The sequence below is a fragment of the Mobula hypostoma genome, chromosome 3 (assembly GCF_963921235.1).
Source record: "Mobula hypostoma chromosome 3, sMobHyp1.1, whole genome shotgun sequence".
Taxonomy (NCBI): domain Eukaryota; kingdom Metazoa; phylum Chordata; class Chondrichthyes; order Myliobatiformes; family Myliobatidae; genus Mobula; species Mobula hypostoma.
In genome coordinates, this window is record NC_086099.1 from 48,973,564 (window position 1) to 48,996,435 (window position 22,872).

The 22,872-nt window shown below is 40.4% G+C and overlaps 1 protein-coding gene across 1 annotated transcript in view; it reads right to left on the minus strand.

Moving 5' to 3' along the window:
- The window catches only part of nt5e (5'-nucleotidase, ecto (CD73)), a 94,311-nt gene that overhangs the window by 70,219 nt on the left and 1,220 nt on the right, over window positions 1-22,872 (minus strand). Inside the window, exons 2-5 of the mRNA XM_063042448.1 lie at window positions 16,413-16,564; window positions 15,536-16,119; window positions 11,522-11,669; window positions 9,003-9,168 (exon numbers count right to left, since the gene is read on the minus strand). Of these exons, the coding sequence (XP_062898518.1) occupies window positions 9,003-9,168; window positions 11,522-11,669; window positions 15,536-16,119; window positions 16,413-16,564 (1,050 nt within the window). The remainder of the gene's footprint in view (window positions 1-9,002; window positions 9,169-11,521; window positions 11,670-15,535; window positions 16,120-16,412; window positions 16,565-22,872) is intronic.

Below are 22,872 nucleotides of genomic sequence, written 5' to 3' on the forward strand. Positions count from 1 at the left end.
CCATAAGCCGTGTCATGGTTACGCCTTGTCACCATCTGAAATTCTGCCAACAATAGTTGTGTCATCAGCAGACTTATAGATGGCACTTGAGCTGTGGCTAGCCACACAGTCATGGAAGTAGAGGGAGTAGAGCAGAGGGCTGAGCATGCAACCTTGATGTATGCTAGTTGATTGTCAGCAAGGAAGAGATATTATCTCCAAACCACACTGACCGTGGTCCACCAGTGAAGAAGTTAAGGATCCAGTTGTAGAGAGAGGTACGGAGGTCCAGGTTATGGAGCTTGTTAATTAGAACTGAGGGTATGACTGTGTTGAACGCTGAGCTGCAATCAGTAAATAGCGGCCTGACATAGGAACTGCTATTGTCCACGTAATCGAAGACCAAATGGAGAGTCAGTGAGATTGTGTCCACCATAGACCTATTGTGGCAATAGAGAAATTGCAGTGGGTCCAAGTCCTTGCTTAGGCACCAGTTGATCCTGGCCTTTACCAACCTGTCAAAGCACTACATCACAGTAGATGTGAGAGCTGCTGGATGATAGTCATTAAGGCAATTAACCCTGCTCTTCTTGGGCATTGGTTTGATTGTCATCTTTTGGAAGGAGGTGGGAACCTCCGAGTGCAGCAGTGAGAGACTGAAGATGTCCTTGAAAACTCATGCCAGTTGGTTGGCACAGGTTTTCAGAGCCCCACCAGGCACACCATCTGAGCCTGGTGCCTTGCGCGGGTTCACCCTCTTGAAAGATATTCTGACGTCAACCTCTGAGAGAGATCACAAGGTCACCAGATGTTGCAGGGACACGAACAGGTGTAGGTTTATTCTCCCTCACAAAGTGTGCAGAAAAGACACTGAGCTTATCTGGAGGTGAAGCATCACAGCCATTCATGATGTTAGTGTGATGAGAGACCTTGACAAGGATGATTTAGACCCAAATGCTGGAGTATCCGAGGCCAGACTTGAGACATGGTATAGAGCTGGAATGAGAACTCAGCAAAAACAAAACAGTGAACGATACCTTCAGTTAGGCTTACAATTAAGCACCGAACCCCAGTTCAGATGCTTTTTAAATGCTCAATACTTGAAACCCGAAACACAAAACATGATTGCCAATTGGTGGGAACGATCCTGAACCCTTAAAGGGGGTCACACCAGCTATCCATATTCTGGAGAGTTAAAGCATCTAAAACACTGGAAGCTGGCGTGGTTGGGTGCCTGTCATGTCAGGACCCCCTCTCTTGCAGCCAGCGCCTGATGGCCCTGGCTGCTCAGAGAGACAATGATGGTAGTCATGGATGAGAGCCGGATCCAAGAGATCCCTTTCAGGAACCCAGCACCGTTCCTCATGTCTGAATCCCTCACAGTCCACAAGAAACTGCCAAACATCCAGAACAGTTCGTAAATCCAGAACTCCTTTTACAGTGAAAACCTGATCTCCATCAACAAATCTAGGTGGCTGTGGAGCTGATGGTGGTGGGGCTAAACGGCTGCTACTCACAGGTTTCAACTTGGAAATATGGAAAGTGGCATTGATCTTAAACGTCTTGGGGAGTTGCAAAGTGTAAGCCACCGGGTTTACTTTTTGAGAACCTTGAAGGGTCCAATGAACTTGAGCGCCAATTTCCTAGACTACATCTGAAGGCAAATCCTGAGTCAACAACCAGATCCATTACCCAGGCTACAAAACTGGTCCCTGTCTTCTCCTGTGGTTAGCCTTTATTTCAGCCTTCTGGATAGAGGCTAACAAAATTTCTCTTGTCTGTTTCTCCTTGCAGCATCAGGCAAGATCTTCGGCCACAGGAACCCCAACCTTGGCCTTCTGCTCAGTTAGTACTGGCACAGAATACCCAAATTGGCATTCGAAAGCGTCATCCTATGGACCAAATGCTGTAAAGTGCCGTGGGCAAGCTCTGCCCACATCAAATAGTCACTATACTCGTCCAGTCTTTCAGAGGCCAGACATCTTAGGGTACATTCTATATCTTGGTTCATCCACTCCATCTGGCCATTGAACTGCGGGTGAAACTCAGAGGAAAGACTCACCGTTGCTCCAAATGGCTTGCAAAATGTCCTCCAGAAACGTGATGCCAGTTGTGGACTGTGATCCGTGACTACGTCCACTGAAAAACCATGGATTCTGAAGGCCTGGTCCAGGACAATTTCAGCCATCTCCACCTCAGATGGTGGCCTGTCCAAGGCAATGAATCAGCTGGCCTTTGAAAATTGATCAACAATTACCATGATGACGGTCTTCCCCCTTGAAAGTGGACGACCTGTGACAAAGTCCATGGAGATGTGTGCCCACGTTCAGTCCGAAACAGGTAGGGGATAGAGAAACCCTTGAGGTTGGATATGGGGCTCCTTGTTCCCGGCACACATCTTGTATGCCTGCATATATTATCGAACTTCTTCCACCATTTTGGGCCACCAATACCTCCTGGCAATCTAAGAGTGAACAGTCATTCTTGATGAATGTCCCCACTGGAGTACCTGTGACTTGACAAAGCGTGGGACAAGCAGTCGACCAGGAAGACCATCCTTGTGCCCAAACCTTGTCAACAAGTTCATCTATTCCCCAACGGATTGGCATTATCACCTTAGCTTGGGGCAAAATGGTGGCAAGTTGCTCCTCTCCTTCAGGTTCATCAAACCGACGAGACACAGCATCTTGTTTTAGATTATTTGACCCAGGTCAATAGGTCAGGACAAAGTTAAAGTAGTTGAAGAAGAGACCACCTGGCCTGCCTGGAATTCAGTCTCTTAGCCTTCTAAATATAAGCCATGTTCTTGTGGTCTGTAAAGCTAATGATACCATACCTCCCATGCCAGCTTAATAGCTCTCGATTCCCAGTGTGGTATTTTCTCTCTACTGGGAATAGCTGCCTGGAAAAGAAAGCACATGGGTGCAGTTTACTGTTGAAGGTGACCGTCATTACTGCACTCATTCTGAGGTCTGAGGAATCCACCTCCACAATGAAGGGAAGGTCAGAGTTAGGGAAAACCAAGATGGGAGCTGATGTGAACTGCTGTTTAAGCTCTTCAAAAGCAGCCTCCATTTTGGTAGCCCAGTTAAAGGGGCCTGTGGATTTCTCAGTTAGAGCCATCAGTACAGCTGCCACCAAGCTGAAGTTCCTGATGAGCTTCCAGTAAAAGTTAGCAAACCCCAGGAATCATTGGACTTGTTTGACACCGGATGGTTGTGGCCAATCTCTGACTGCCTAGGTCTTTGTAGGGTCCATCTTGAGGTTGTCATTGGAGATGATGAAACCCAAAAATGAAATGGTTGTCACGTGATATTTGGACTTCTCCAACTTAACATAAAGTCCATGGTCTAGAAGCCTCTTTAAAATGTCCCTGACGTGAGTGACGTGCTCCTCCATGGACTTCAAGAAGATTCGGATATCATCCAAGTAGATGAAGGCATATTTATGGAGAGTATCCCAGAGCACACTGTTTATAAATGTCTGAAAAACTTCTGGAGCATTTGCAAGGCCTAAGGGCATAACCGGATACTCGTAGAGCACTGTCGGTGTACTGGATGCAGTCATGCACTCATTGCCTTCCCTTATACAGACCAGATTGTATGCACTCCACCAGTCTAGGTTAATGAATACTCTTGCCCCTTGGGGAATCTCAAAGGCAGTATTTATGAGTGGAAACAGGTAATGATTCTTGACTGATATGCGGTCTAATCCTCTATAATCAGTACATGGCTGCAGGCTTCCACCCTTCTTTTGTATGAAGCAGCCTGCGCTGGCTGTGAGGTGCAGGGCTAGATGAATCCCATAAGCAAGAACTTCCTTTACATATTCTTCCTCTGCATTTCTCTCTGGACCTAAGAGCACGCATAATCAACCACAGGACAAATACCAGGCAGAAGATCTATAGCACAGTCATAGGGGTGGTGCAGTAGAAGAGTCAAGGTCTTTCCCTTGCTATGAAGGAACTTCCACTGGCCTGGGTGTTGCAAATTCTTCTGAACTCTCCTTCGAGGAGGTCTCCTGGGGCTTCTTAGGTGGCAGGGGTGGTTCAACCAACCTCTAAGTCTCCTCCCTAGGTTCACTAGACTCTGTCACATCCTCAGGCAACGGAACAAAATGTTACTGATGGTCCTGTGGGAACAGGCTCCAAAGGTCTGCATTTAGGGGTCCTCTCTTGGGCTTCAGGTTACCTCAAACTGAATACTGTCCCCTTGCTACCTTACTGGTCATTGGTCTTGTGAGAATCTGGGGAGGGGGGGTTGTGGAACACCAGTCCACGAATGGGTTTATGCTGGGACAGACAAGTGTGCCCAAGGATCAGGGCTGTAAGTAATGAGTCAATGATGTAGAAACTAAGGTCTTCCACATGACGTATTATCCTCATCTGCAAAACTACAGTCTGTTACTGGATCTGCCCGAAACCTAGTAGGCGGCCGTCCAAGACGGCCGTGGGCAAGGACTGGCTCAACTCTCACAGTGGTACGTCAACAGGCGGTTCCTAAGTCCAGAAAATTACCCACTGCCCCAGCGCCCACAAAAGCCTTCACCTAGCTCCAGTATTTACCCCAGGTGAACTCCATCTTCAGTCATCTATGGGATAGGGAATTGTGGCTGCTACCATCATAGTCCTCCCGACAATGGACAGTCTCAGCAGTTCTTCAGGTGGCTACAGCTTTGGATATTCAGCACACAGGAAACCTGCTTCCCCACAGTAATAGCAGCAGCCTTGATTCTGACAGCAGGACCTCTCACTGGCAGAGAGCCTTGTGTGACCGATCTGCATGGGCTAGCCAACAGCTCAGGCTAGCCCTCTTCGGCCTTGTAATGTATTCCCTCTTAAGCTCTGTCAGACTGTTGTCAAGGCAGATGGACTGGTCGATGAGGGCCTCCAAGTCCTTAAGACCATAAGATATAGGAGCAGAAGTAGGCCATTTGGCCCATCGAGTCTGCTCCGCTATTCAATCATGGGCTGATCCAATTCTTCCAGTCATCCCCACTCCCCTGCATTCTCCCCATACCCTTTGATGCCCTGGCTAATCAAGAATCTATCTCTGCCTTAAATGCACCCAATAACTTGGCCTCCACAGCCTCTTGTGGCAACAAATGCCACAGATTTACCACCCTCTGACTAAAGTAATCTCTCCACATCTCTGTTCTAAATGGACATCACTCAATCCTGAAATCATGCCCTCTTTTCCTAGACTTCCCTACCATAGGAAATAACTTTGCCATATCTAATCTGTTCGGGCCTTTTAACATTTGGAATGTTTCTATGAGATCCCCCCTCATTCTCCTGAACTCCAGGGAATACAGCCCAAGAGCTGCCAGACATTCCTCATATGGTAACGCTTTCATTCCTGGGATCATTCTCGTGAACCTTCTCTGAACCCTCTCCAATGTCAGTATATCCTTTCTAAAATAAAGAATCCAAAACTGCGCATAATACTCCAAGTGTGGTCTCACGAGTGCCTTATAGAGCCTCAACATCACATCCCTGCTCTTATATTCTATACTTCAAGAAATGAATGCCAACATTGCATTCACCTTCTTCACCGCCAACTCAACCTGGAGATTAACCTTTAGGGTATCCTGCACAAGGACTCACAAGTCCCTTTGCATCTCTGCATTTCGAATTCTCTCCCCATCTAAATAATGGTCTGCTCATCTATCTCTTCCACCAAAGTGCATGACCATACACTTTCCAACACTGTATTTCATTTGCCACGTCTTTGCCCATTCCCCTAAACTATCTTAGTCTCTCTGCAGGCTGTGTGTTTCCTCAACACTACCCGGTCCTCCACCTATCTTTGTATCATCTGCAAATTTAGTCACAAATCCATTAATCCCATAGTCCAAATCATTGACATACATCGTAAAAAGCAGTGGTCCCAACACCGACCCCTGTGGAACTCCAATGGTAACCGGCAGCCAGCCAGAATAGCATCCCTTTATTCCCACTCTGTTTTCTGCCGATAAGCCAATGCTCCACCCATGCTGGTAACTCCCCTGTAATTCCATGGACTCTTATCTTGCTAAGAAGCCTCATGTGTGGCACTGTGTCAAAGGCCTTCTGAAAATCCAAGTACACCACATCTACTACATCCCCTTTGTCTACCCTGCTTGTAATTTCCTCAAAAAATTATAGTAGGTTAGTGGCAGGATTTTCCTTTCAGGAAACCATGCTGGCTTTGGCCTGTTGGCTACAAGTCCCTTTTTGGCTCTCCCAAGCCGAGGGCATCCTTTAGTTTGTGCTGGAGTCCATGGCGGTACAGAGTGGCCAAGGCTTCCCTGTTCCACCCACTCTCTTGCGTCAAAGTTTGGAAATCGAAATCGATAGCGTAATTGGCCGCTGACCGACTTCCCGAATGCAGCTACATCAGACCATCTGAGGCTCTGTTTGTACCGGCAGGATGGTAAAATACCTTTCTCAAGGTGGCCATGAATTCTTCTCAAACTGCACCAACCTTTGACCTTCGTTTCCAATGCGCAGTGCCCCAAGCGAGTGCTCTCCCGGTCAGGAGACAGATCATAAAGGCCACTTTTCCATGCCCCGAAGAGCATTGAGTGAGAAAGCCACGGCAAAAACCAAGGTCTCCATCAAATCTCTCCAAGGTTGGAAGATATACTAGCTCCACAAAGCGACCAATAGCCTCACCCAAGCGACGCTGGCACCCTCCTTGTGACAGCTAGTACACGGTGGCCTGAAGGTCATGTAGCTCCAGGTTCTATCTGGAAATCCTCTCGTTGTGGCTGGTCACAGCAGCCGAGAGACCCTGATACCCCATTGGATCCATGTTGGCTCAATTGTACTGTGATGAGAGACCTTGATGAGGATGGCTTGGACCCAAGTACTGTTGTATCAGTCTGGACTCGAGACATGGTATAAAGCTGAAACAAGAACTGAGCAAAAACTATTAACTATTGAGCACCAAACCTCAGTTCAAGTGCTCTTTAAATACTTAATTCTTGGCACCAATTAGCAGGACAGTTCTGAACCCTTAAAGGGGCCACACCAGCTATCCATATTTTGGAGAGTTAGAGTGTGTAAACGCAGGAAGCTGGTGTGGTTGGGAGCATGTCATAACAGTTAGTTTTCACATTGTAGGAGGTAATGGCCTACAAACACAACCAGTTGACGTGCATCTGATTTTTTTAATCTCTAACCTCAATCAGAGTTGTTCTTTTGCCCTTCATATACAAACGTAGGTTGTACCTTGATTTCTTGTATATTTCTGGCTCACTGGTCTTAAATGCCACAGATCTAGCCCTCAAGACAGTGTTTGGTCTGGGTATATTCTCAAAGGCACACATTCATTCATCCACACAGATCTTAATGAAGTCAGTGGCAATATAGTGTATTCATTCAGATTCTAAGATGAATGCCTGAATATTGTCCAGTCCATCAAGTCAAAGCAGTCCTGTTGGTGCTTCTCCACCTCCATTGGCCACACCTTCTTGGTCCTCACAACTGGTGCTGCAGTCTTTAGTCTCAACCTATATGCCAGAAGTAGAAGTACAGTCAAGTGATGTAGGATTGGATGATAAGCATCCTTGGTGGAAGTATAGCAGTGTGTTGGCTCCTCTGGTTCCACAGGTGATATGTTGACAGCAGTTGTTCAGAGACTTTTTCAAGCTGGCCTAGTTGAAATACCCCAAAATGATAGGGAAAGCATCAAGGTGCAATGTTTCATGCCTGCTAATCACAGTATCTAGCTCCTCCAGTGCTTGCCTGATGTTGGCTTGAGGTGAGATGTAGACTGCTACCAATATGATGGCTGAAAATTCCCTCGACAGATAACACAGACGACATTTAACCTCTAGATGTTTCAGGTCAGATGAGCAGGACTAAGACAGAATCTCAACATCTGTGCATAAAGCATACTCCATCTCCTTTACCTTTAAAAGACTGAGCTGTCCTGTCTTTGCAGAGAATGGTGAAGGCATCGAGCTACAGCGCTGCATCAGAAATGGCAGACATGAGCCACACTTCCTTGAAATAATGTACACAGCAGTCCCTGATTTCTCTCTGGTACTACAATCTTATTCTGAGGTCTTCAAGTTTATTTTCCAGAGACAGTACATTCACCAACAGGATAGTCAGGAGTGCAGTATAAGGCCTAGGCATTTCAAACACACCTGTAAACAAGTGTGACTTCTGTGCTTCTATTTTCCATGAGTCTGCAGTACTCCAATATCTGCCAATGTCATTTAATTTGAACATCAATAGATTTTTTTAAACATCATAAAACAATGTTGCTTACTGAAGTACCCATGACTGTTAACTGTGGATTTCAGCTATGGAGTCCTAAACATTGAAGCTGCATGCCCGCTTATCGATGCCTCTTTATTCAAGATTCAAAGTTCAAGATTAAAGATTGCTTAATGTCAATAAATATAATTTCCTGTACACAAGTGCTTCTCAGGGTCCGATGCACCACAAAAAAAAACAAAAGATAAAGAACACAATAATAATAATAAAAACACAGTAAATGTAAATACATTAGATTGCTTATGTACATAGATAGATTTATGTCCATAAAGTAACACTAGACACAGGAGTGTCTGTACACAAGGTAACTGACAGAAAATAATGAAGTAGTGGTTATGATGGTGTGGAGGGGTGGGTTAGTGGGTAGAGGTGTTGATTAGCCTTACTGCTTTTGAGTCTAATGGTTCTGGCGTGGATGTTACGTTGCCTCCTCCCTGATATGAGTGGGACAAATAGTCCAGCTACTTAACAATTACATTTAAGGGGATTTCTTAATCAAGTTCAAGTTTATTGTCATTCCACAGTATATATGTATTCCCCCAAATGAAACAATGTTCCTCCAGAACAAGATGCACAACAACTCACATGCAACACATAAGATAAAATTATCACAAATAAACTACAAATAATTATGTTGCAATATGAATTACTTCTAGTTTTATTTTTTCATAACGTTTTGCTTCATTTTGCTAAATAGAGTCATATGTCATAATCCAGTAAGCTACCTCAAGATAAAAAACCCAAAAATAATTACCTTCCATCAAGTTCTGGATACATGCTAACCCCATTTTCTAACGCTTCCAATAATTGTTCAGCTGTCACCTGAACGACCAAGAGTGGATCCACAATAGGCAAAACCATCAAAAGATCATGCATGGTGAAATCACCTGGTGGGTGTAAACGATCTGAGCGTAACGTACCTAGAAATTCAAAAACATTGATTATTTTTATAGATTTGATCAGTTTTATCTTACTGAGCCCATATGATTCATTTACTTTTTATTGTTGCGCATTTATTTCCTTGATTTGTTTGGAATCTATTTCTGATAATCAGGAGTGAATTCAATCTTTTTTCATTACTGAGAAGTCTGCAGGAACAAAAAGCCATAGGAATGCGTGTTCACAGCTTCTTCTGAACTCCTTAAATTCAAAAATCATTTGGTGTACTTTACTTTATTAGCCAAGAAAAGAATGTAAGAATGGTGATGCTAGGATGGTGAACAACAATACCTAGATAATGTACATAAGATTCTGGTCACATTAAAAAGAAATGTGATTGCACCAGTGATGGTACAGAGATTTAAGGTTTTGTCAGGAACTAGAAAATGTTATCAATAAAGAAAGATTGGATTGGTGTGGTTGTTTCCTTTGGAACAGGATAGGCTAGAAATAGATGAATCTAATTCATCTGCCTAAAATTATGAAGGGTCTGTTTCCTCTAGCAGAGGAGTCAAAAACTCGAAGGCACAGTGATAGATTTAAAATAATTGGCAGAAAGATTAGAGAGGTGTGGGAAAAAAATGTTACTCAGAGAGTGATAAGGAGGTGGGAATTTTGCCAGAAATAATAGTAGGGATAAAAGTACTTACAATATTTCAAAATATGCCTATTGTGTAGTTGAAGAGTCATAGCCTCCAAAGCTACACACCAGCTGTCCGATGGTGACACAAGTCTGAGTCGCTCTTCTTCGACTAGAGTGAAATTTTCATTTAGATTTTCAAAAATTCAATTAAGTGATATGGACATCTCTGATAAACACAATGTTTATTTTCTATCCATAACTGTCCCTGAATTAAGGAGAGTGTTAAAAGTGGTCCACTTTGTGGACCTGGAGTCATATGTCAATCAGAATGCAAAAGTTATCTGTAACCTGAAGGACATTAGTGAACCCAACTATCTAGAAGCTTTGTGCATATCATTGCCAACATATTTTTAAAAGATCCAGAACTACTGAATCACAGATGCCATGATGAGAGTGAATCTCATCTTTCTAGATTAAAGATCTAAAAACTCAGATTAAATGAGTGAGCTCAGATTTGCCATATGAAACAAATACCTACACTGAATACAGATAGTTTTTAAATTTGTAATTATGATGTTGACATAGCATTAGTTCCTACACACTACATGGCAAAGCCTGAAAATGCTACGCATGCTAATAAAAGTGGGGTGTCATCTATGCTAACACACAAGAACAAGAACTGTTATTATTCTAATTTTGCAACAATCTGTACTATTAATAAGACTACAACTTTCTTCCTACTAAAACAGAGATCACAAAGCCTCCTGCTCCATAAATTACAAAGTTCAAAATTAATAGGACGTGCCATATGTTCTGTCAATAATACATTCAGCATGCATCCTACACATTAAAATTTATTTTCCAAATGTTTCCCCTTTTCCTTTCCACCATATAGACAATGACATTTTGTTATTTATTTCCAAAATCACTCGTAAATTTCCAAAATGTGCCCTTTCTTCAGATTTTTCCCTACACAAGCATATGTAACCACGCAAGCAGAATAATTTGCAAATAATGCCGCACTTATTTAACAACAGTAATTAAGCTTTCGTAAAAGTCACTGGTTTGTAATTAGGAGTGGATAACATACCAAAGCCAAAAGCAACGCCTATCTACTTGCCTACCTCAAAACAGAAAATGACCCTGCCGCTTTTTTTTTAAACAGATCGATATTTAATCATACAATGCAATTACTCATTGTGCTGTTGAGGGAAGCCTTACAATTTGGTATTACTATAATTTCATTTCAGGGTAGATTACAAACATTCTTTTATCGTTAGTGCTTGTTGAAATACCACTGAGACTAATTACATTGTTGATTCCCACCATACCTAAATAAAGCAGAACTTTGCACAAGTACCCTAGTCCCAGGAATTGTGATAGTCCATGACAGCCGGTAGCTGAATAGTTGAGACGATTAATTCAAGATATCTGATGATAAGCAAAAGTTGGGTGGATATTGTAATTCAGAACAATACAAAGGTTCTTTATGACCATCTTCTAGTCTCTCAGAAAACCATAAAAGACAGGTGTCATTGTTTCACCTAAAAATTTTTAAAGACAACAATCCTTACCTATACACCTCCTCTAAGATCAAACAGTTCTACATTCTGCAGAGCGACCAGGTAGCAAGGATCAGAACTGCCAGTTGATCTCAACACTTTAATCCAACCTAAAGTCCTGCTGGAACTGGTTAGGCGTTTAGTAGAAACTAAGTTATTAAAAACAAGGATCTATTGAGGAAAATATACCTGAATTAAGCAGTGCCACATCAGCATGTGTGGCTTCAAGCATAGCATTGGTAACAAGATTCCCTAGACTGCTCTCTGATTTTCTTACTGTGGTGAAACGGCCATCCAGTTCTACCTCTATCTGACAAAGCACTTCTCCCAACAGGTGCTGCATTGATTAAAAAAAGTAAAAAATTAATTTCTGTGTTTATGGTTAGTATCTAGTAAATCATCAACTAGCAATTACATTAAACTATATCTCAGTTCATTCTGATTATATCATTTATGCTAATAACTGAAAATTAACAAAAATAATTGTTTCATATGCCTTTAGGCTGAGTGGTCAAAAAGAGAATCAGAAGATTTCTATTACTAAATTATCATAAGTAACAAAACACTCCTTAAGATCATTAACAATACGTGAAAACATCAAAGTTTACCAAGGTCGATTGGGGGTTTGAACAATGAACAAAATATTATGATGGAAACAATATAACTTTTAATGTAAGTACTTTAAATTACCATATTCCCTTACAGGGAATATTAAATTTAAAAAAAACCTTATCAATGAAACATTGCAATCTCTTGTAAGATTCTTTTGTTCCATAAAGCTTCAAGAGCCAAAAATCATCCTTGGGGAACAAAATTTCATCAAAATAATTAAGCTTATTCCAAGAATGTTTTAACACTGGACCACTGAATTGAATAAAGTCTAGTGCATTGCTTCTTTAGCAATCCTACTATTGGTTAAGCTTAATTTATGACATACTGCTTTATTTTAATGTAGTAGTAGCAGAAACATGCCTAATTGATATTAAAAGCTTTATTAACACCCAGTCATTTGTGGACAAATAGATCAATTGTCTCATAAAAAGGCTCAAGGTGTTTTCTATTTTGTTTTGAGATATCTGATCACAGCCAAGATTGCCCCTCAAGCTTTACAATTAACCACAACAATATGGAAATTAAACATATTTTGGCAAACTATGTTAGTGCAGGGGGCAGTGCATTCAAAAGAGGAAAAGAGGAGGGTATTGCAGCATTGAGTTGTACTGAAGACTTAACTCAAGAATTGATCCTGAAGCAACACAAAAAGATTCTGAAGATAGACACAGGTCCTGCTCTAATGAAGAATCACATTCCTAAGAAATCTCACATAATTGAAAATTGCATTAGAAAAATAATTTTCAATGTGAAAAGGGGGTTTACAGCTGAAGTATTTTGGACCTACAGAATTTTTCTGCAGGGTTTTAATAATGGCATTTTTATAGGTGCAGTATATTTTGTTGCTATAAACTAAAAATATGAGATTAACCAAAACTACATTTTTTGTGGTGTCTTCATCCATAGTTTGACACTGTGCATGCCAAAAACAGTGCTTAAATCCTGTGAAACAGCACTGCTATAATTAAAATGCAAATGTTTTTTCTTTAATTGTTATAAAACAAACCTGTCTTTAAATATTTCTTTGATGAACCTTCAATCCACATACTCAGGGAACCTCTCAGGCTACGTCCACACTAGACCGCATATATCCGTAACTGAAGCTTTTTCTCTTTGTTTTGACCCTCCGTCCACATTGAAACAGCGTTTTCCTCCCCCGAAAATGGAGCTTTTCAGAAATGCTCTCCAGAGTGAATAAATCTGAAAACGCCTAATATCCGGCGTAGTGTGTACGGGGTAACCGGCTATTTTTAAAACCGCTGTCATGACGTGCCAGAACAAATGGTGGTGGCAGCGTGGCATTTCATTGTTTTCTTGAACGCAGCCTCCAACACCATAGCGATATCTGACAATAGATGTGTAACAGCCTAATGTAACATTGTATGGAAGTACAAGATAACACTGATGCAGACATGTTTTATACATTTAACGAGGCACTTCATTAATGTATTGCTTGTGCAAACATTCAATAGACGCAATTGTCACTTTTGTCCAGTAACTCGTTTTATTACACATGTTAAATACAGCAAAATAATACACAAGGACATGGCAAAAGTAAAGGCAAATGAAGGAGGTAACAGCAAATTTCACTTTTGCCCAGTAACAAGCCTTATTGCATTTAGTTGTAGCTGTCGTCCCTTTCATCGGTGAAGAGACTATGGATATAGGAAATGTTTTTGGACAAACGCGCACCAAGTCTTTCGTTTGGCAATTTCCTTTTTAAGTTTTTCTAGTCTGTACCTGGACAAATGCGCACCAAGTATACCGTTTCCTCCTCGCTTGTTTTCTGTGTGTTCTGTGCATGCCCAGTAGGAGGAGATTCGCCCAAATATCCGTTTTAATGTGGACAGAGGTAGTTTCTAAAATGCCTAGTGTGAACACCTGTCATTTTTACGCGAAACCGGCATTTTCAAAATTATCCGGTCTAGTGTGGATGTAGCCTCAGTTTCCTCTATCATCTTTGGCTTTGACCTAGCAGTTCTGGACTGCAGAAAAGTAGGAAGGCAACTTTCCTTATCTTAACAGCATTGTCCCTATTGTACAAAGTACAGTCTCCACAAGCCCAGTAGCTTGTTTCTTTGATTGCCTCTAGTTTTACTGGAGTAATGAAACATTCTTTTCCAATCGTTATCATTAGCATTTTGAAGGCTTAAAAGACTCCAAATGCTAAAATCTTGAGCAACAATCTGCTGGAGGAATTCAGCAGGTCAAGCAGCATCTATGGGAGGAAAGAATCCTGTCGACATTTCGTGTCGAAACCTTGCATAATGACTGACGACTTGCCATTCATTATCTGCATACTGATGATGTCATCCCTACAACAAATAAAATCTATACAGAGGTGTATAAACAAGAACTAGGCTTCACATCATAGGTATTGATATTTACAAACAGCAATTGTTTTTGAAATCACAAGACACAGCTGTGTAAAATCCTGCTTTATTAAAATAACAGCTGCAATGTTACACAATAGGATCCCACTTAATACAAGTCTGAAACTGATCACTACATTTATATAGATAATGTAGAACCACAACAGTATTTTACTATATTTAAAGAACAAGATAGATCAGCTGCTTGAATGGTAACACAACAAGATGTCATGGTATCAGCAAGACCAATGAATTGATTGTGGACATTAGGAAGGGATGTTGGTAGCATACAAAGCAGTTCTCAGAGGAGTCAGCAGTGGAAAGGGCAAACAGTTTCAAGTTCCTGGGTGTCAACGTCTCGGAAGATCTATCCTGGCTCCAACAAACTGATGCAATCACAAAGAAGACATGCTGGTGGCTATACTTCATTAGATTGAGACTGTAGCAAATTTCTACAGACATAGCGTGGAGAGCATTCGGACTGGTTGCATCACTACCTGATATGGAGGCTCCAAAGTGTGGGATTGAAGAAAGTGACATCCGTTGTTAAGGACCCTCACCAGCTGGCATACACCTTTTCATTATTGCCATAGGGGAGACTGAAGGCCCATTCTCAAAGTTTCTTCCCCTCTGCCATCAGTTTTCTGAACAGTCCATGAACTCATGAACACTCGCTGTACTTCTTTAACGCTATTTATTTATTTATTGGTTGATTGATTGTAACTTCTGTTACTGCCACTAAACAACAAATTCCACAACATATGTCAGTTCAAGCGAACCTGATTATGATTCTGGTATTTACTTATGCATATTCATAATTTTAGAGTGATAGGTCATATTTATCATTACTTGGGAGATGCACTGGGTTTAGAAAAAAGGGTATCAATAACATCCACTATTTTTTGTTACTTGCATAAAATCTGTGGCCCTATCAGATAATGAGGATTGATAAATACAAACATTTTCTTCCCATGGTAACTTATATTTTCTTTTGTTTCAGCAATAGTATTCTTAACTTTCCCAGGTAAATACAGGTTATAATGCATGTGTTTTGAACAAGAATATCTTGTATTACCAATTAACATTTATCTGTTAATTGAACATCAAGAAAATTATGCAGGGCATCAATCAGAGAAGTATGTTCCACCAAACCAACTGTTGACACAAATTTATAGAATGAAAATGCATCAATAAACTCATTAAACTATAGCCAACATACCTCCAAATTAGAAGTAAATTCTTGGACAATGTTACTCACAGAAGCGTCTTCCTCTAAATCTTTTGTAATGTTTATCTTTTGTGTGGTGTACTTATAGTTATTCTCAAAAGGTCTTGTAATGTCAATTTTGGTTAGGTTTCTAAAATCTGATCCACTTTTGATGATTAGAGTTCCATTAATTAATTTGGTGCCATAATCATGATCATGGCCTCCTAGAATCAGGTCCAACCCATCAGTGTTCCTTGCAAGTCTAATATCATTACTCCATTTCATGTGTGTCAAGGCAATCAGAAGTTGTGCACCTTTGGTTCGAAGATCTTCAGAAAGTTGGTTAGCAACAATGACGTAATCAATAAAGTTCACATTTGTCCTATCAATAGTTGGTAAAGTATCAATCCATTCTTCTTCCACCAATCCCATCAAACCGATTTTTACACCATTCCATTCCAATAACTTGCTTCCTATACCATGTCCTAGTGGTTCAGAAGTAAATAAGTCATACACATTGCTGAGTAACCAAGGGAAATGCATATCTGATATTATTTCTTCCAATAGGTCAACTCCAAAATCAAATTCATGATTTCCTGTAAAACAAATGTCCAGTAAACAAAATGTACTGATCCAGTTCTGATTGTAGCCATAATCTGATGTCACAAAACTTTAGCTATCAAATGTAGAAAAACAGCCTAAAAACTGAAATATTAAGAACTATGTAGGAAACTACCGTATATCTAAAGCAAATAAAAAGTCATGGCTAGCCATTAGATTTATCTATTCTGCTGAAGCTAATTTCAATTAGAAAAATATAATATAGGAATGAAATACAAAAATCAAGTCAGGTAACTCATGTCAACTTATGATATCTAAAATTACTCACCAAATACTGCACACTGTACTCCAAAAGCATTAAGAATTGGTATCATGTGTCGTCCTTTTGTAGTTGTACTTAAGAGGGAAGGATTTAAGCAGTCACCACTAAAAAGTATCAAGGGATTTAGTGCTTTAAATTGTTTTAATGCTGTAGCAAACCTGTAAAAAATGATGAATTCATAGAATAAATAAGATCCAAGAAAACCAAAATAAATATTATTTGTGAAAATCAAAAAAATTGGTGGTAATGTGAAATAAAAACAGAAAAAAGATGCACACACCAAGCAAGCCATACAGCATCTAGGAAAAGAGAAAAGTTAGTGGTTTAGGTCAAAATATCCTTTGTCAGATCTAGGAAAGAGAGGAAACAAGTTTGTTTTAACTTACAGAGAGAATAGTGGTATTTTTCTGATAAAGTGAGACCTTATTTTTCTGATAAGGTGCTCTGGGAATAACTAAAAGAGATTATGAGGCCAATGAAATTAGTTATGTATCTGACACTTTCCTTCCTTTCCTCTTCTGGATATTTCTGTCTCCATGAAGGGGATAGGGTAGTGACAAATGTGCATTCCAGACTTACAGACTCCTACAGCCATTTTAAATCTAGTTCCCATCAAGCTGCCTCCTGCAAGTACTCAATTCCATTCTCTTAGATTTTCCATCTCTGTCATATCCACTCTGATAATGAGACTTTCCACATAAAAGAATCTTGGAGATGTCTTTCTTCTTCTTGAACTGTAGCTATTCCTCTACCATCGTTAGCAGGCATTTGATTTTATCCCATTTATTTTCTGCACTTCTGCTTTCACACCCTGTATTCCTGGAAAGAGCAAGTGCTGGCTCTCAACTGACAAACCTTCGCATTCAATGGATCAGCCATTTCATATATTCTGTTTCTTTAACTAGTCCCATTAAATAATTAACATGATCATTCCATTGCAACCCTAGACTCAGCACATCAAAGATATTCCCTTTGCCATATCCATTCTCCTCCCTGCCTTCTTAAAATTAACTTGTTATTTTCTCCTTCCTAGTTCTGATGAAGGGTCTCTTTCCAATGATGTTACTTGACCTGTTGCACTAGCAGAGCAATTTTGCTTTTATTTCAAGTAGTATTTATGACCATACTCTAAAACTAGATTTATCCAAGTATTTAACCATCTCTCCAGAACAATTTTGTTGCCAGATACCCTATTATCAACATCTTGGAAGTTATCATTGATCAGAAGCCTAACTGGACTACAAGCATAAACACTGTGTCTACTAGATTTAGTAAGATGCTTGATATGAAATAACAAATTCATTTCCTGACACTCCAAATTTATTGGTAAAATATTCTTCATTTGTCTAGATGATTAAATCTCCAAAAACTTGACATCATTCAGGACAAATTAATTCCACGTCATATTACTACAACTACTACCCTAAAAGCCACTTTCTCTACCAATAGCTTATGATGACCGTAGTCTGTATTATCCAAAAATGCACTTGCAGCAAACTTCGAAGGTTTCTTTGGCACTTACCAAACCCATTGTTTCTAATATCTAGTAGAACAATAGAACAAATGAATGAGAAAATCATCTCCTGAAAGCTCTTCTTCAAATCACCTCCTGAAAGTTTATCTTCACTGGGTTAAATTCTTAGAACGTCCAACATAAAACTATTGTTACAGTAGCTTCAACAAAATCATTGGGTTTAAGAAGACAGCTCACCACTGCTTTCTCAATGGCAATTAGAAATATACAATAAATACTGCCCTTACCAGTGACTGAATCACAGTGATTCATCCTGTGAATAAATAAAAAATAAATACTAATGACCAGAACAAATGAAGCTGTGTATTTTTCAACATTAGGAGGTAATTCAATATATCATAGATTTTCAAGATTTGTAAGCTAGTGGAAAGGTTGAGCAATTATGTCTAAATCAGTTAAATAAACTTTAGTGAAATTAAAAATATTATATTTAAGACATATCTGAAACAAATTCACTTTTAAGATCTTCTGAATTCAGAGCAACAATTCAGTCTGAACATCTTTTCAATCTCAAACTGTATGGCTTTTGTGGTGCTAAGATAAAGCTGAAAATGTTAATTCTCTTGAGCTACTTTCCGAACTTAATCATTCCTGTGGGAAACCTGACCAGCTGATTAGCAGCTAAAAGATGCAATTTAAACAAGAAGAAACAAGATGAACGGGAGCTTAGTAGGTTTATGTCAAAAGACTATCTCCTCCATTTAAAACCAAAATTCCCTTATGCAGAAAATTGGAACTGTTTGGAATGATCAATGGACTTTTAGGAAATCATAAGTAGGAAATGGAAATCAAGAAGTGAGCATAATATATGATCAAACTGCAGGCTCAGGGGGTCAATGATTTTTGCTGCTTATGTAAATTAAAATATTAAAATAAATTAAAACATTATGGAAAGAACTAGGAGTGCTAAGTGTGTCAAAACATGGGGTTATTCCTGACAGAATATATCAGTGGGAACAGGTTTCTAAATATGAGATGTCAGGAATTGTGGCATGGAATGGAAAAACAGGGAGTGGCACACAAAATATAAGTCCAATGTTAATGGTTTTACTATAAATTAGCAATAAGAGGATGTATCATACTTCTGGAGGCTCATATTTGCCACCAATATTGGTTAGAGACAAGTAATTAAGAGACCAGGAAAACATGATTAAATATTGTGGTGAACCTGATAGGGGTTCTGACAATCCAAGTGATTTTATTGTTGATACTAAATTTGAGGTCCTTGAGTTGTGCACCACAGGATTCTATAATTGGTAAAGTTCACAAATTGTGGAAGGAATTAGAACAAATGATTGTGATGTGGTTTTAGTGGAAGCTGATGTCCAAGTAGGGGGTTCGGGGGCAACTGGAAGAAAATATTAAAGACTACACAGAACATGATAAACACTATGATACATAACTATAGAAAATTTTCCTAAAGTGGAACTGTTCGAAGGAATGCTGGGGATTAAAACACTGATAGATATTTGCTGGAGCTGATGGGGAGGGTTTAAACTAACTTGCCGGCGGGGGGGTGGGAAGCAGAGTAATAGTTTAGAAGATAAGGCAGTTGGTGTAAAGGTAACTGCAGCATGCAGAGGGACTATGAGGATATAGAATACCCCAACCCCCAATAGCAACAGGGTCACTGAGGAAGAGATCGGCAGACAGATTTTGGAAAGATGCAAAAGTAATAGGGTTATTGTCATGGGTGACTTCAACGTCCCTAATATTGATCAGCATTTTCTCAGTGCAAGTCTTAGATGAGGCAGAATTTGATAAATGTGTCCATGTATATATATTTATATCTCAAATAATACATAGAAAAGCCAACTAGAGGAGAGGCTATACTGGATATGGTACTAGGCAATGAACCTGGTACTTACCATAGCCTTGGATAAGAATAGGAGCAGGCAGTATGGAAAAGTATTTAATTGGGGGAGGACAAATTATAATGCTTTTAGGCACGGATTTGGTAGCATAAATTGAGAATGGATAGACTCAGGGAAATGCACAACAGAAATGTGGAGGCTGTTCAGAGTGCACATGCATGGGATTCTGGATATGTTTGTCCCACTGAGGATGGGAAAGGGTGGTAGGGTTAAGAGATGGATGCCAAGAGATGTGGAACATGTAGTCAAGAGGAAGAAAGAAGCATACTTAAGACTTAGGAAACAAGGATCAGACAAGGCTCCAGAGAATTACAAAGTAGCAAGAAGGAGCTTAAGAACGGACTTGGGAGAGCTAGAAGGGGATATGGAAAGGCCTTGCTGAGTAGGACTAAGGAAAACCCAAGGTGTTCTACACATATGTAAAGAACAGAAGGATGACTAGAGTGAGGATAGGACTGTTCAGGGATAGAAGAGAAAGCATGTGCCTGAAGTTAGAGGAGGTAGCGGAGGTCCTTAATGAACTCTTTGCTTCAATGTTCAATAGTGAGAGGGAACTTGATGATTGTGAGGTCAGTGTAGAACAGGCTGATATGCTTAAACATGTGGATGTTAAGAAAGAGGGTGTGCTGGAACTTTTGAAAAACATTAAGATAGATAAGCCCAACTCCCCACCCCCAGCCAGACAGGATATAACCAGGTTACTACAGAAAGCCAGGGAAGAGATTGCTGCACCTTTTACAATGATTTTAGCATCCTCACTTGGGGTGTGGTAAATGGTACGCCTTTGTACAAGAAAGGTAATAGGGATAACCATAGTACTTGTAGACCAGTGAGTCTTACGTTAGAGGCCGGCAAATTATTGGAGAGGATTCTTAGAGACAGGATTTATAATAGTCAACATGTCTTTGTAAGGGGCAGGTCATGTCTCATGAGCCTGATTGAATTCTATGAGGAAGTGATAAAACAAATTAAAGGCAAAGCAGTGGTTGGGGATTTTACTAAGGCATTTGACAAGATTCCCCAAGGCAGGGTCATTCGGAAAGTCAAGAAGCATGGAATGGAGGGAAACCTGGCTACATGGCTTTATAAATGGCTTGCCCACAAAGGCAGAGAACATATTATGCCTGGTGGTTAGTGACCAGAGTTGTTCCAGAGATCTGTTCTGGGATCCCTGCTTTTTCAGAAAGTTATAATTAACCTGGATGAGGAAGTAGAAGGGTGAATTAATAAGTATGCAGATAACACGAAGGTTAGTGGTGTTGTGGATAGTGTATAAAGTTGTCGCAGTCTACAGTGGAACACTGATAGGAGCTCGTCTGAGAAGTGGTAGATGGAGTTCAATCCAGAAAGGTTAAGTGATTCACTTTAGAAGGCCAAGCCAGAAGGCAAAGCACAGTGTGGAGGAACAGAGAGATCTTGGGGTCCATGGTCATATTTTTCAAAGTTGCCGTGCAAGTTGATAGGGTGGATAAGAAAATGTATGGGTGTTGGCCTTCATTAGTTCGTGGAAATAAGTTCAAGAGCCACAAGATAATGCTGCTGTTCTATAAAACTTTAGTTAGACAATACTTAGAGCATTGTGTTCAGTTTGGTCACCTTATTAGGAAGTATGTGGAAGTTTTAGCAAAGGCGCAGAGATTTACCAGGATGCTGCCTGAATTGCTGCATGTTCCTCTTAAAACATGCCTGAGAGCATGTTTTAAGAGGAAGGGTTGAACCAGCTAGAGCTTTTCTCATTGCAACAAAGGAGAATGAGAGGGATATACAAGATAATAAGAGGCATAGATCAAGTGCACCGCCAGACACATTTCCCAGGAAAAAAATGGTTAATATGAGGGGACATAACTTTAAAGTATTTGAAATAACATACAGGGTGAAGTCAAAAGGAGGTTTTCTTAGAGTGGAAGACATGTGAAATGCGCTGCCAGACTGATGGCAGAGGTAGATACATTAGGACCATTTAAGAGACTCACAGATAGGCACAAGGATATAAGAAAAAATGAAGGGCTTTGTGGGAGGGATGGTTTAGATGGATCTTAGAGGAGGTTAAAGAGTCAGCACAACATTGTGGGCCAAAGGACCTGTACTACACGTCAGTTTTATATTTTTCCATGTGTTCTTCATTAATTAACCTGAAATATTTCCTTTTTCAAATGCATATTTCCAATTCACTTCACCTGTCAAGGGTAAAGATTGAATGTTCACTGTACCTTTATACAGTGGATTCCAGTTAATCAGGCCATCAGTAAGTCAGGACAGATGCTTATTTGGGCCAACCCTTAAAGAACAAAAACTAATTAAGAAAATAGCTGGGGTTCCCTTTGTTTAATTGGGGCACTGAGCCACTTAATTGGGTAGGAGACTTGCCAAACAGTTTCTAACCAGCATCAGCCGTGTGCACTTACAAGGTAACACACCACCATACATAGAGCCAACAGTTTTAAAATATCATCAGTTGCATGTGTTTGTGTTCAAAAAAGTGATTTTTTCACTGCTAGTTGGTAAGACACAAGCAGTAAGACAATTCAAAACTGTTTTGCCCATTGCATTTTCAAGCATGGAGGCTTTGGAGATGCCAGGAATGGCCAGGAGTGAAAATAAAACAATTTCACCACTTCAACAAGTTAGGGACTAAGAAGAATTTGAAGGTATCGACAATCATCTTGGTCATGGTAGAACTGACAGTGCCTTGGGAAGACTGAATTGAGGAGGCGATCGAGCACAAAGAGTCTAAATACCAGGAGCTTGAAGAGCTGTGCAAGGGACAGTGGTAGAGGGTGTGTTACAAGCCTATAGAGTTGCGGTGGAGAGGTTTTTGTTGGCTGTTCATTCTACAGAACCTAATCTCTCCTTGGCATTATGGGGGCTGCAAAGAACAGAGCAATCAGGATCATCACGGAGGCTGACAAGTGTGCTTCCAGATGGTGTGGATCAAGAGGAGTTACCTGTGAACCAATGCTGCAGGGACACCAGCCTGATCAATCCTGGCTGGGTCATCTGATCAAGGGTGTCTGATGTTGAAAGACCTCAAAACACCTAATGACCCCAGGTTACATCA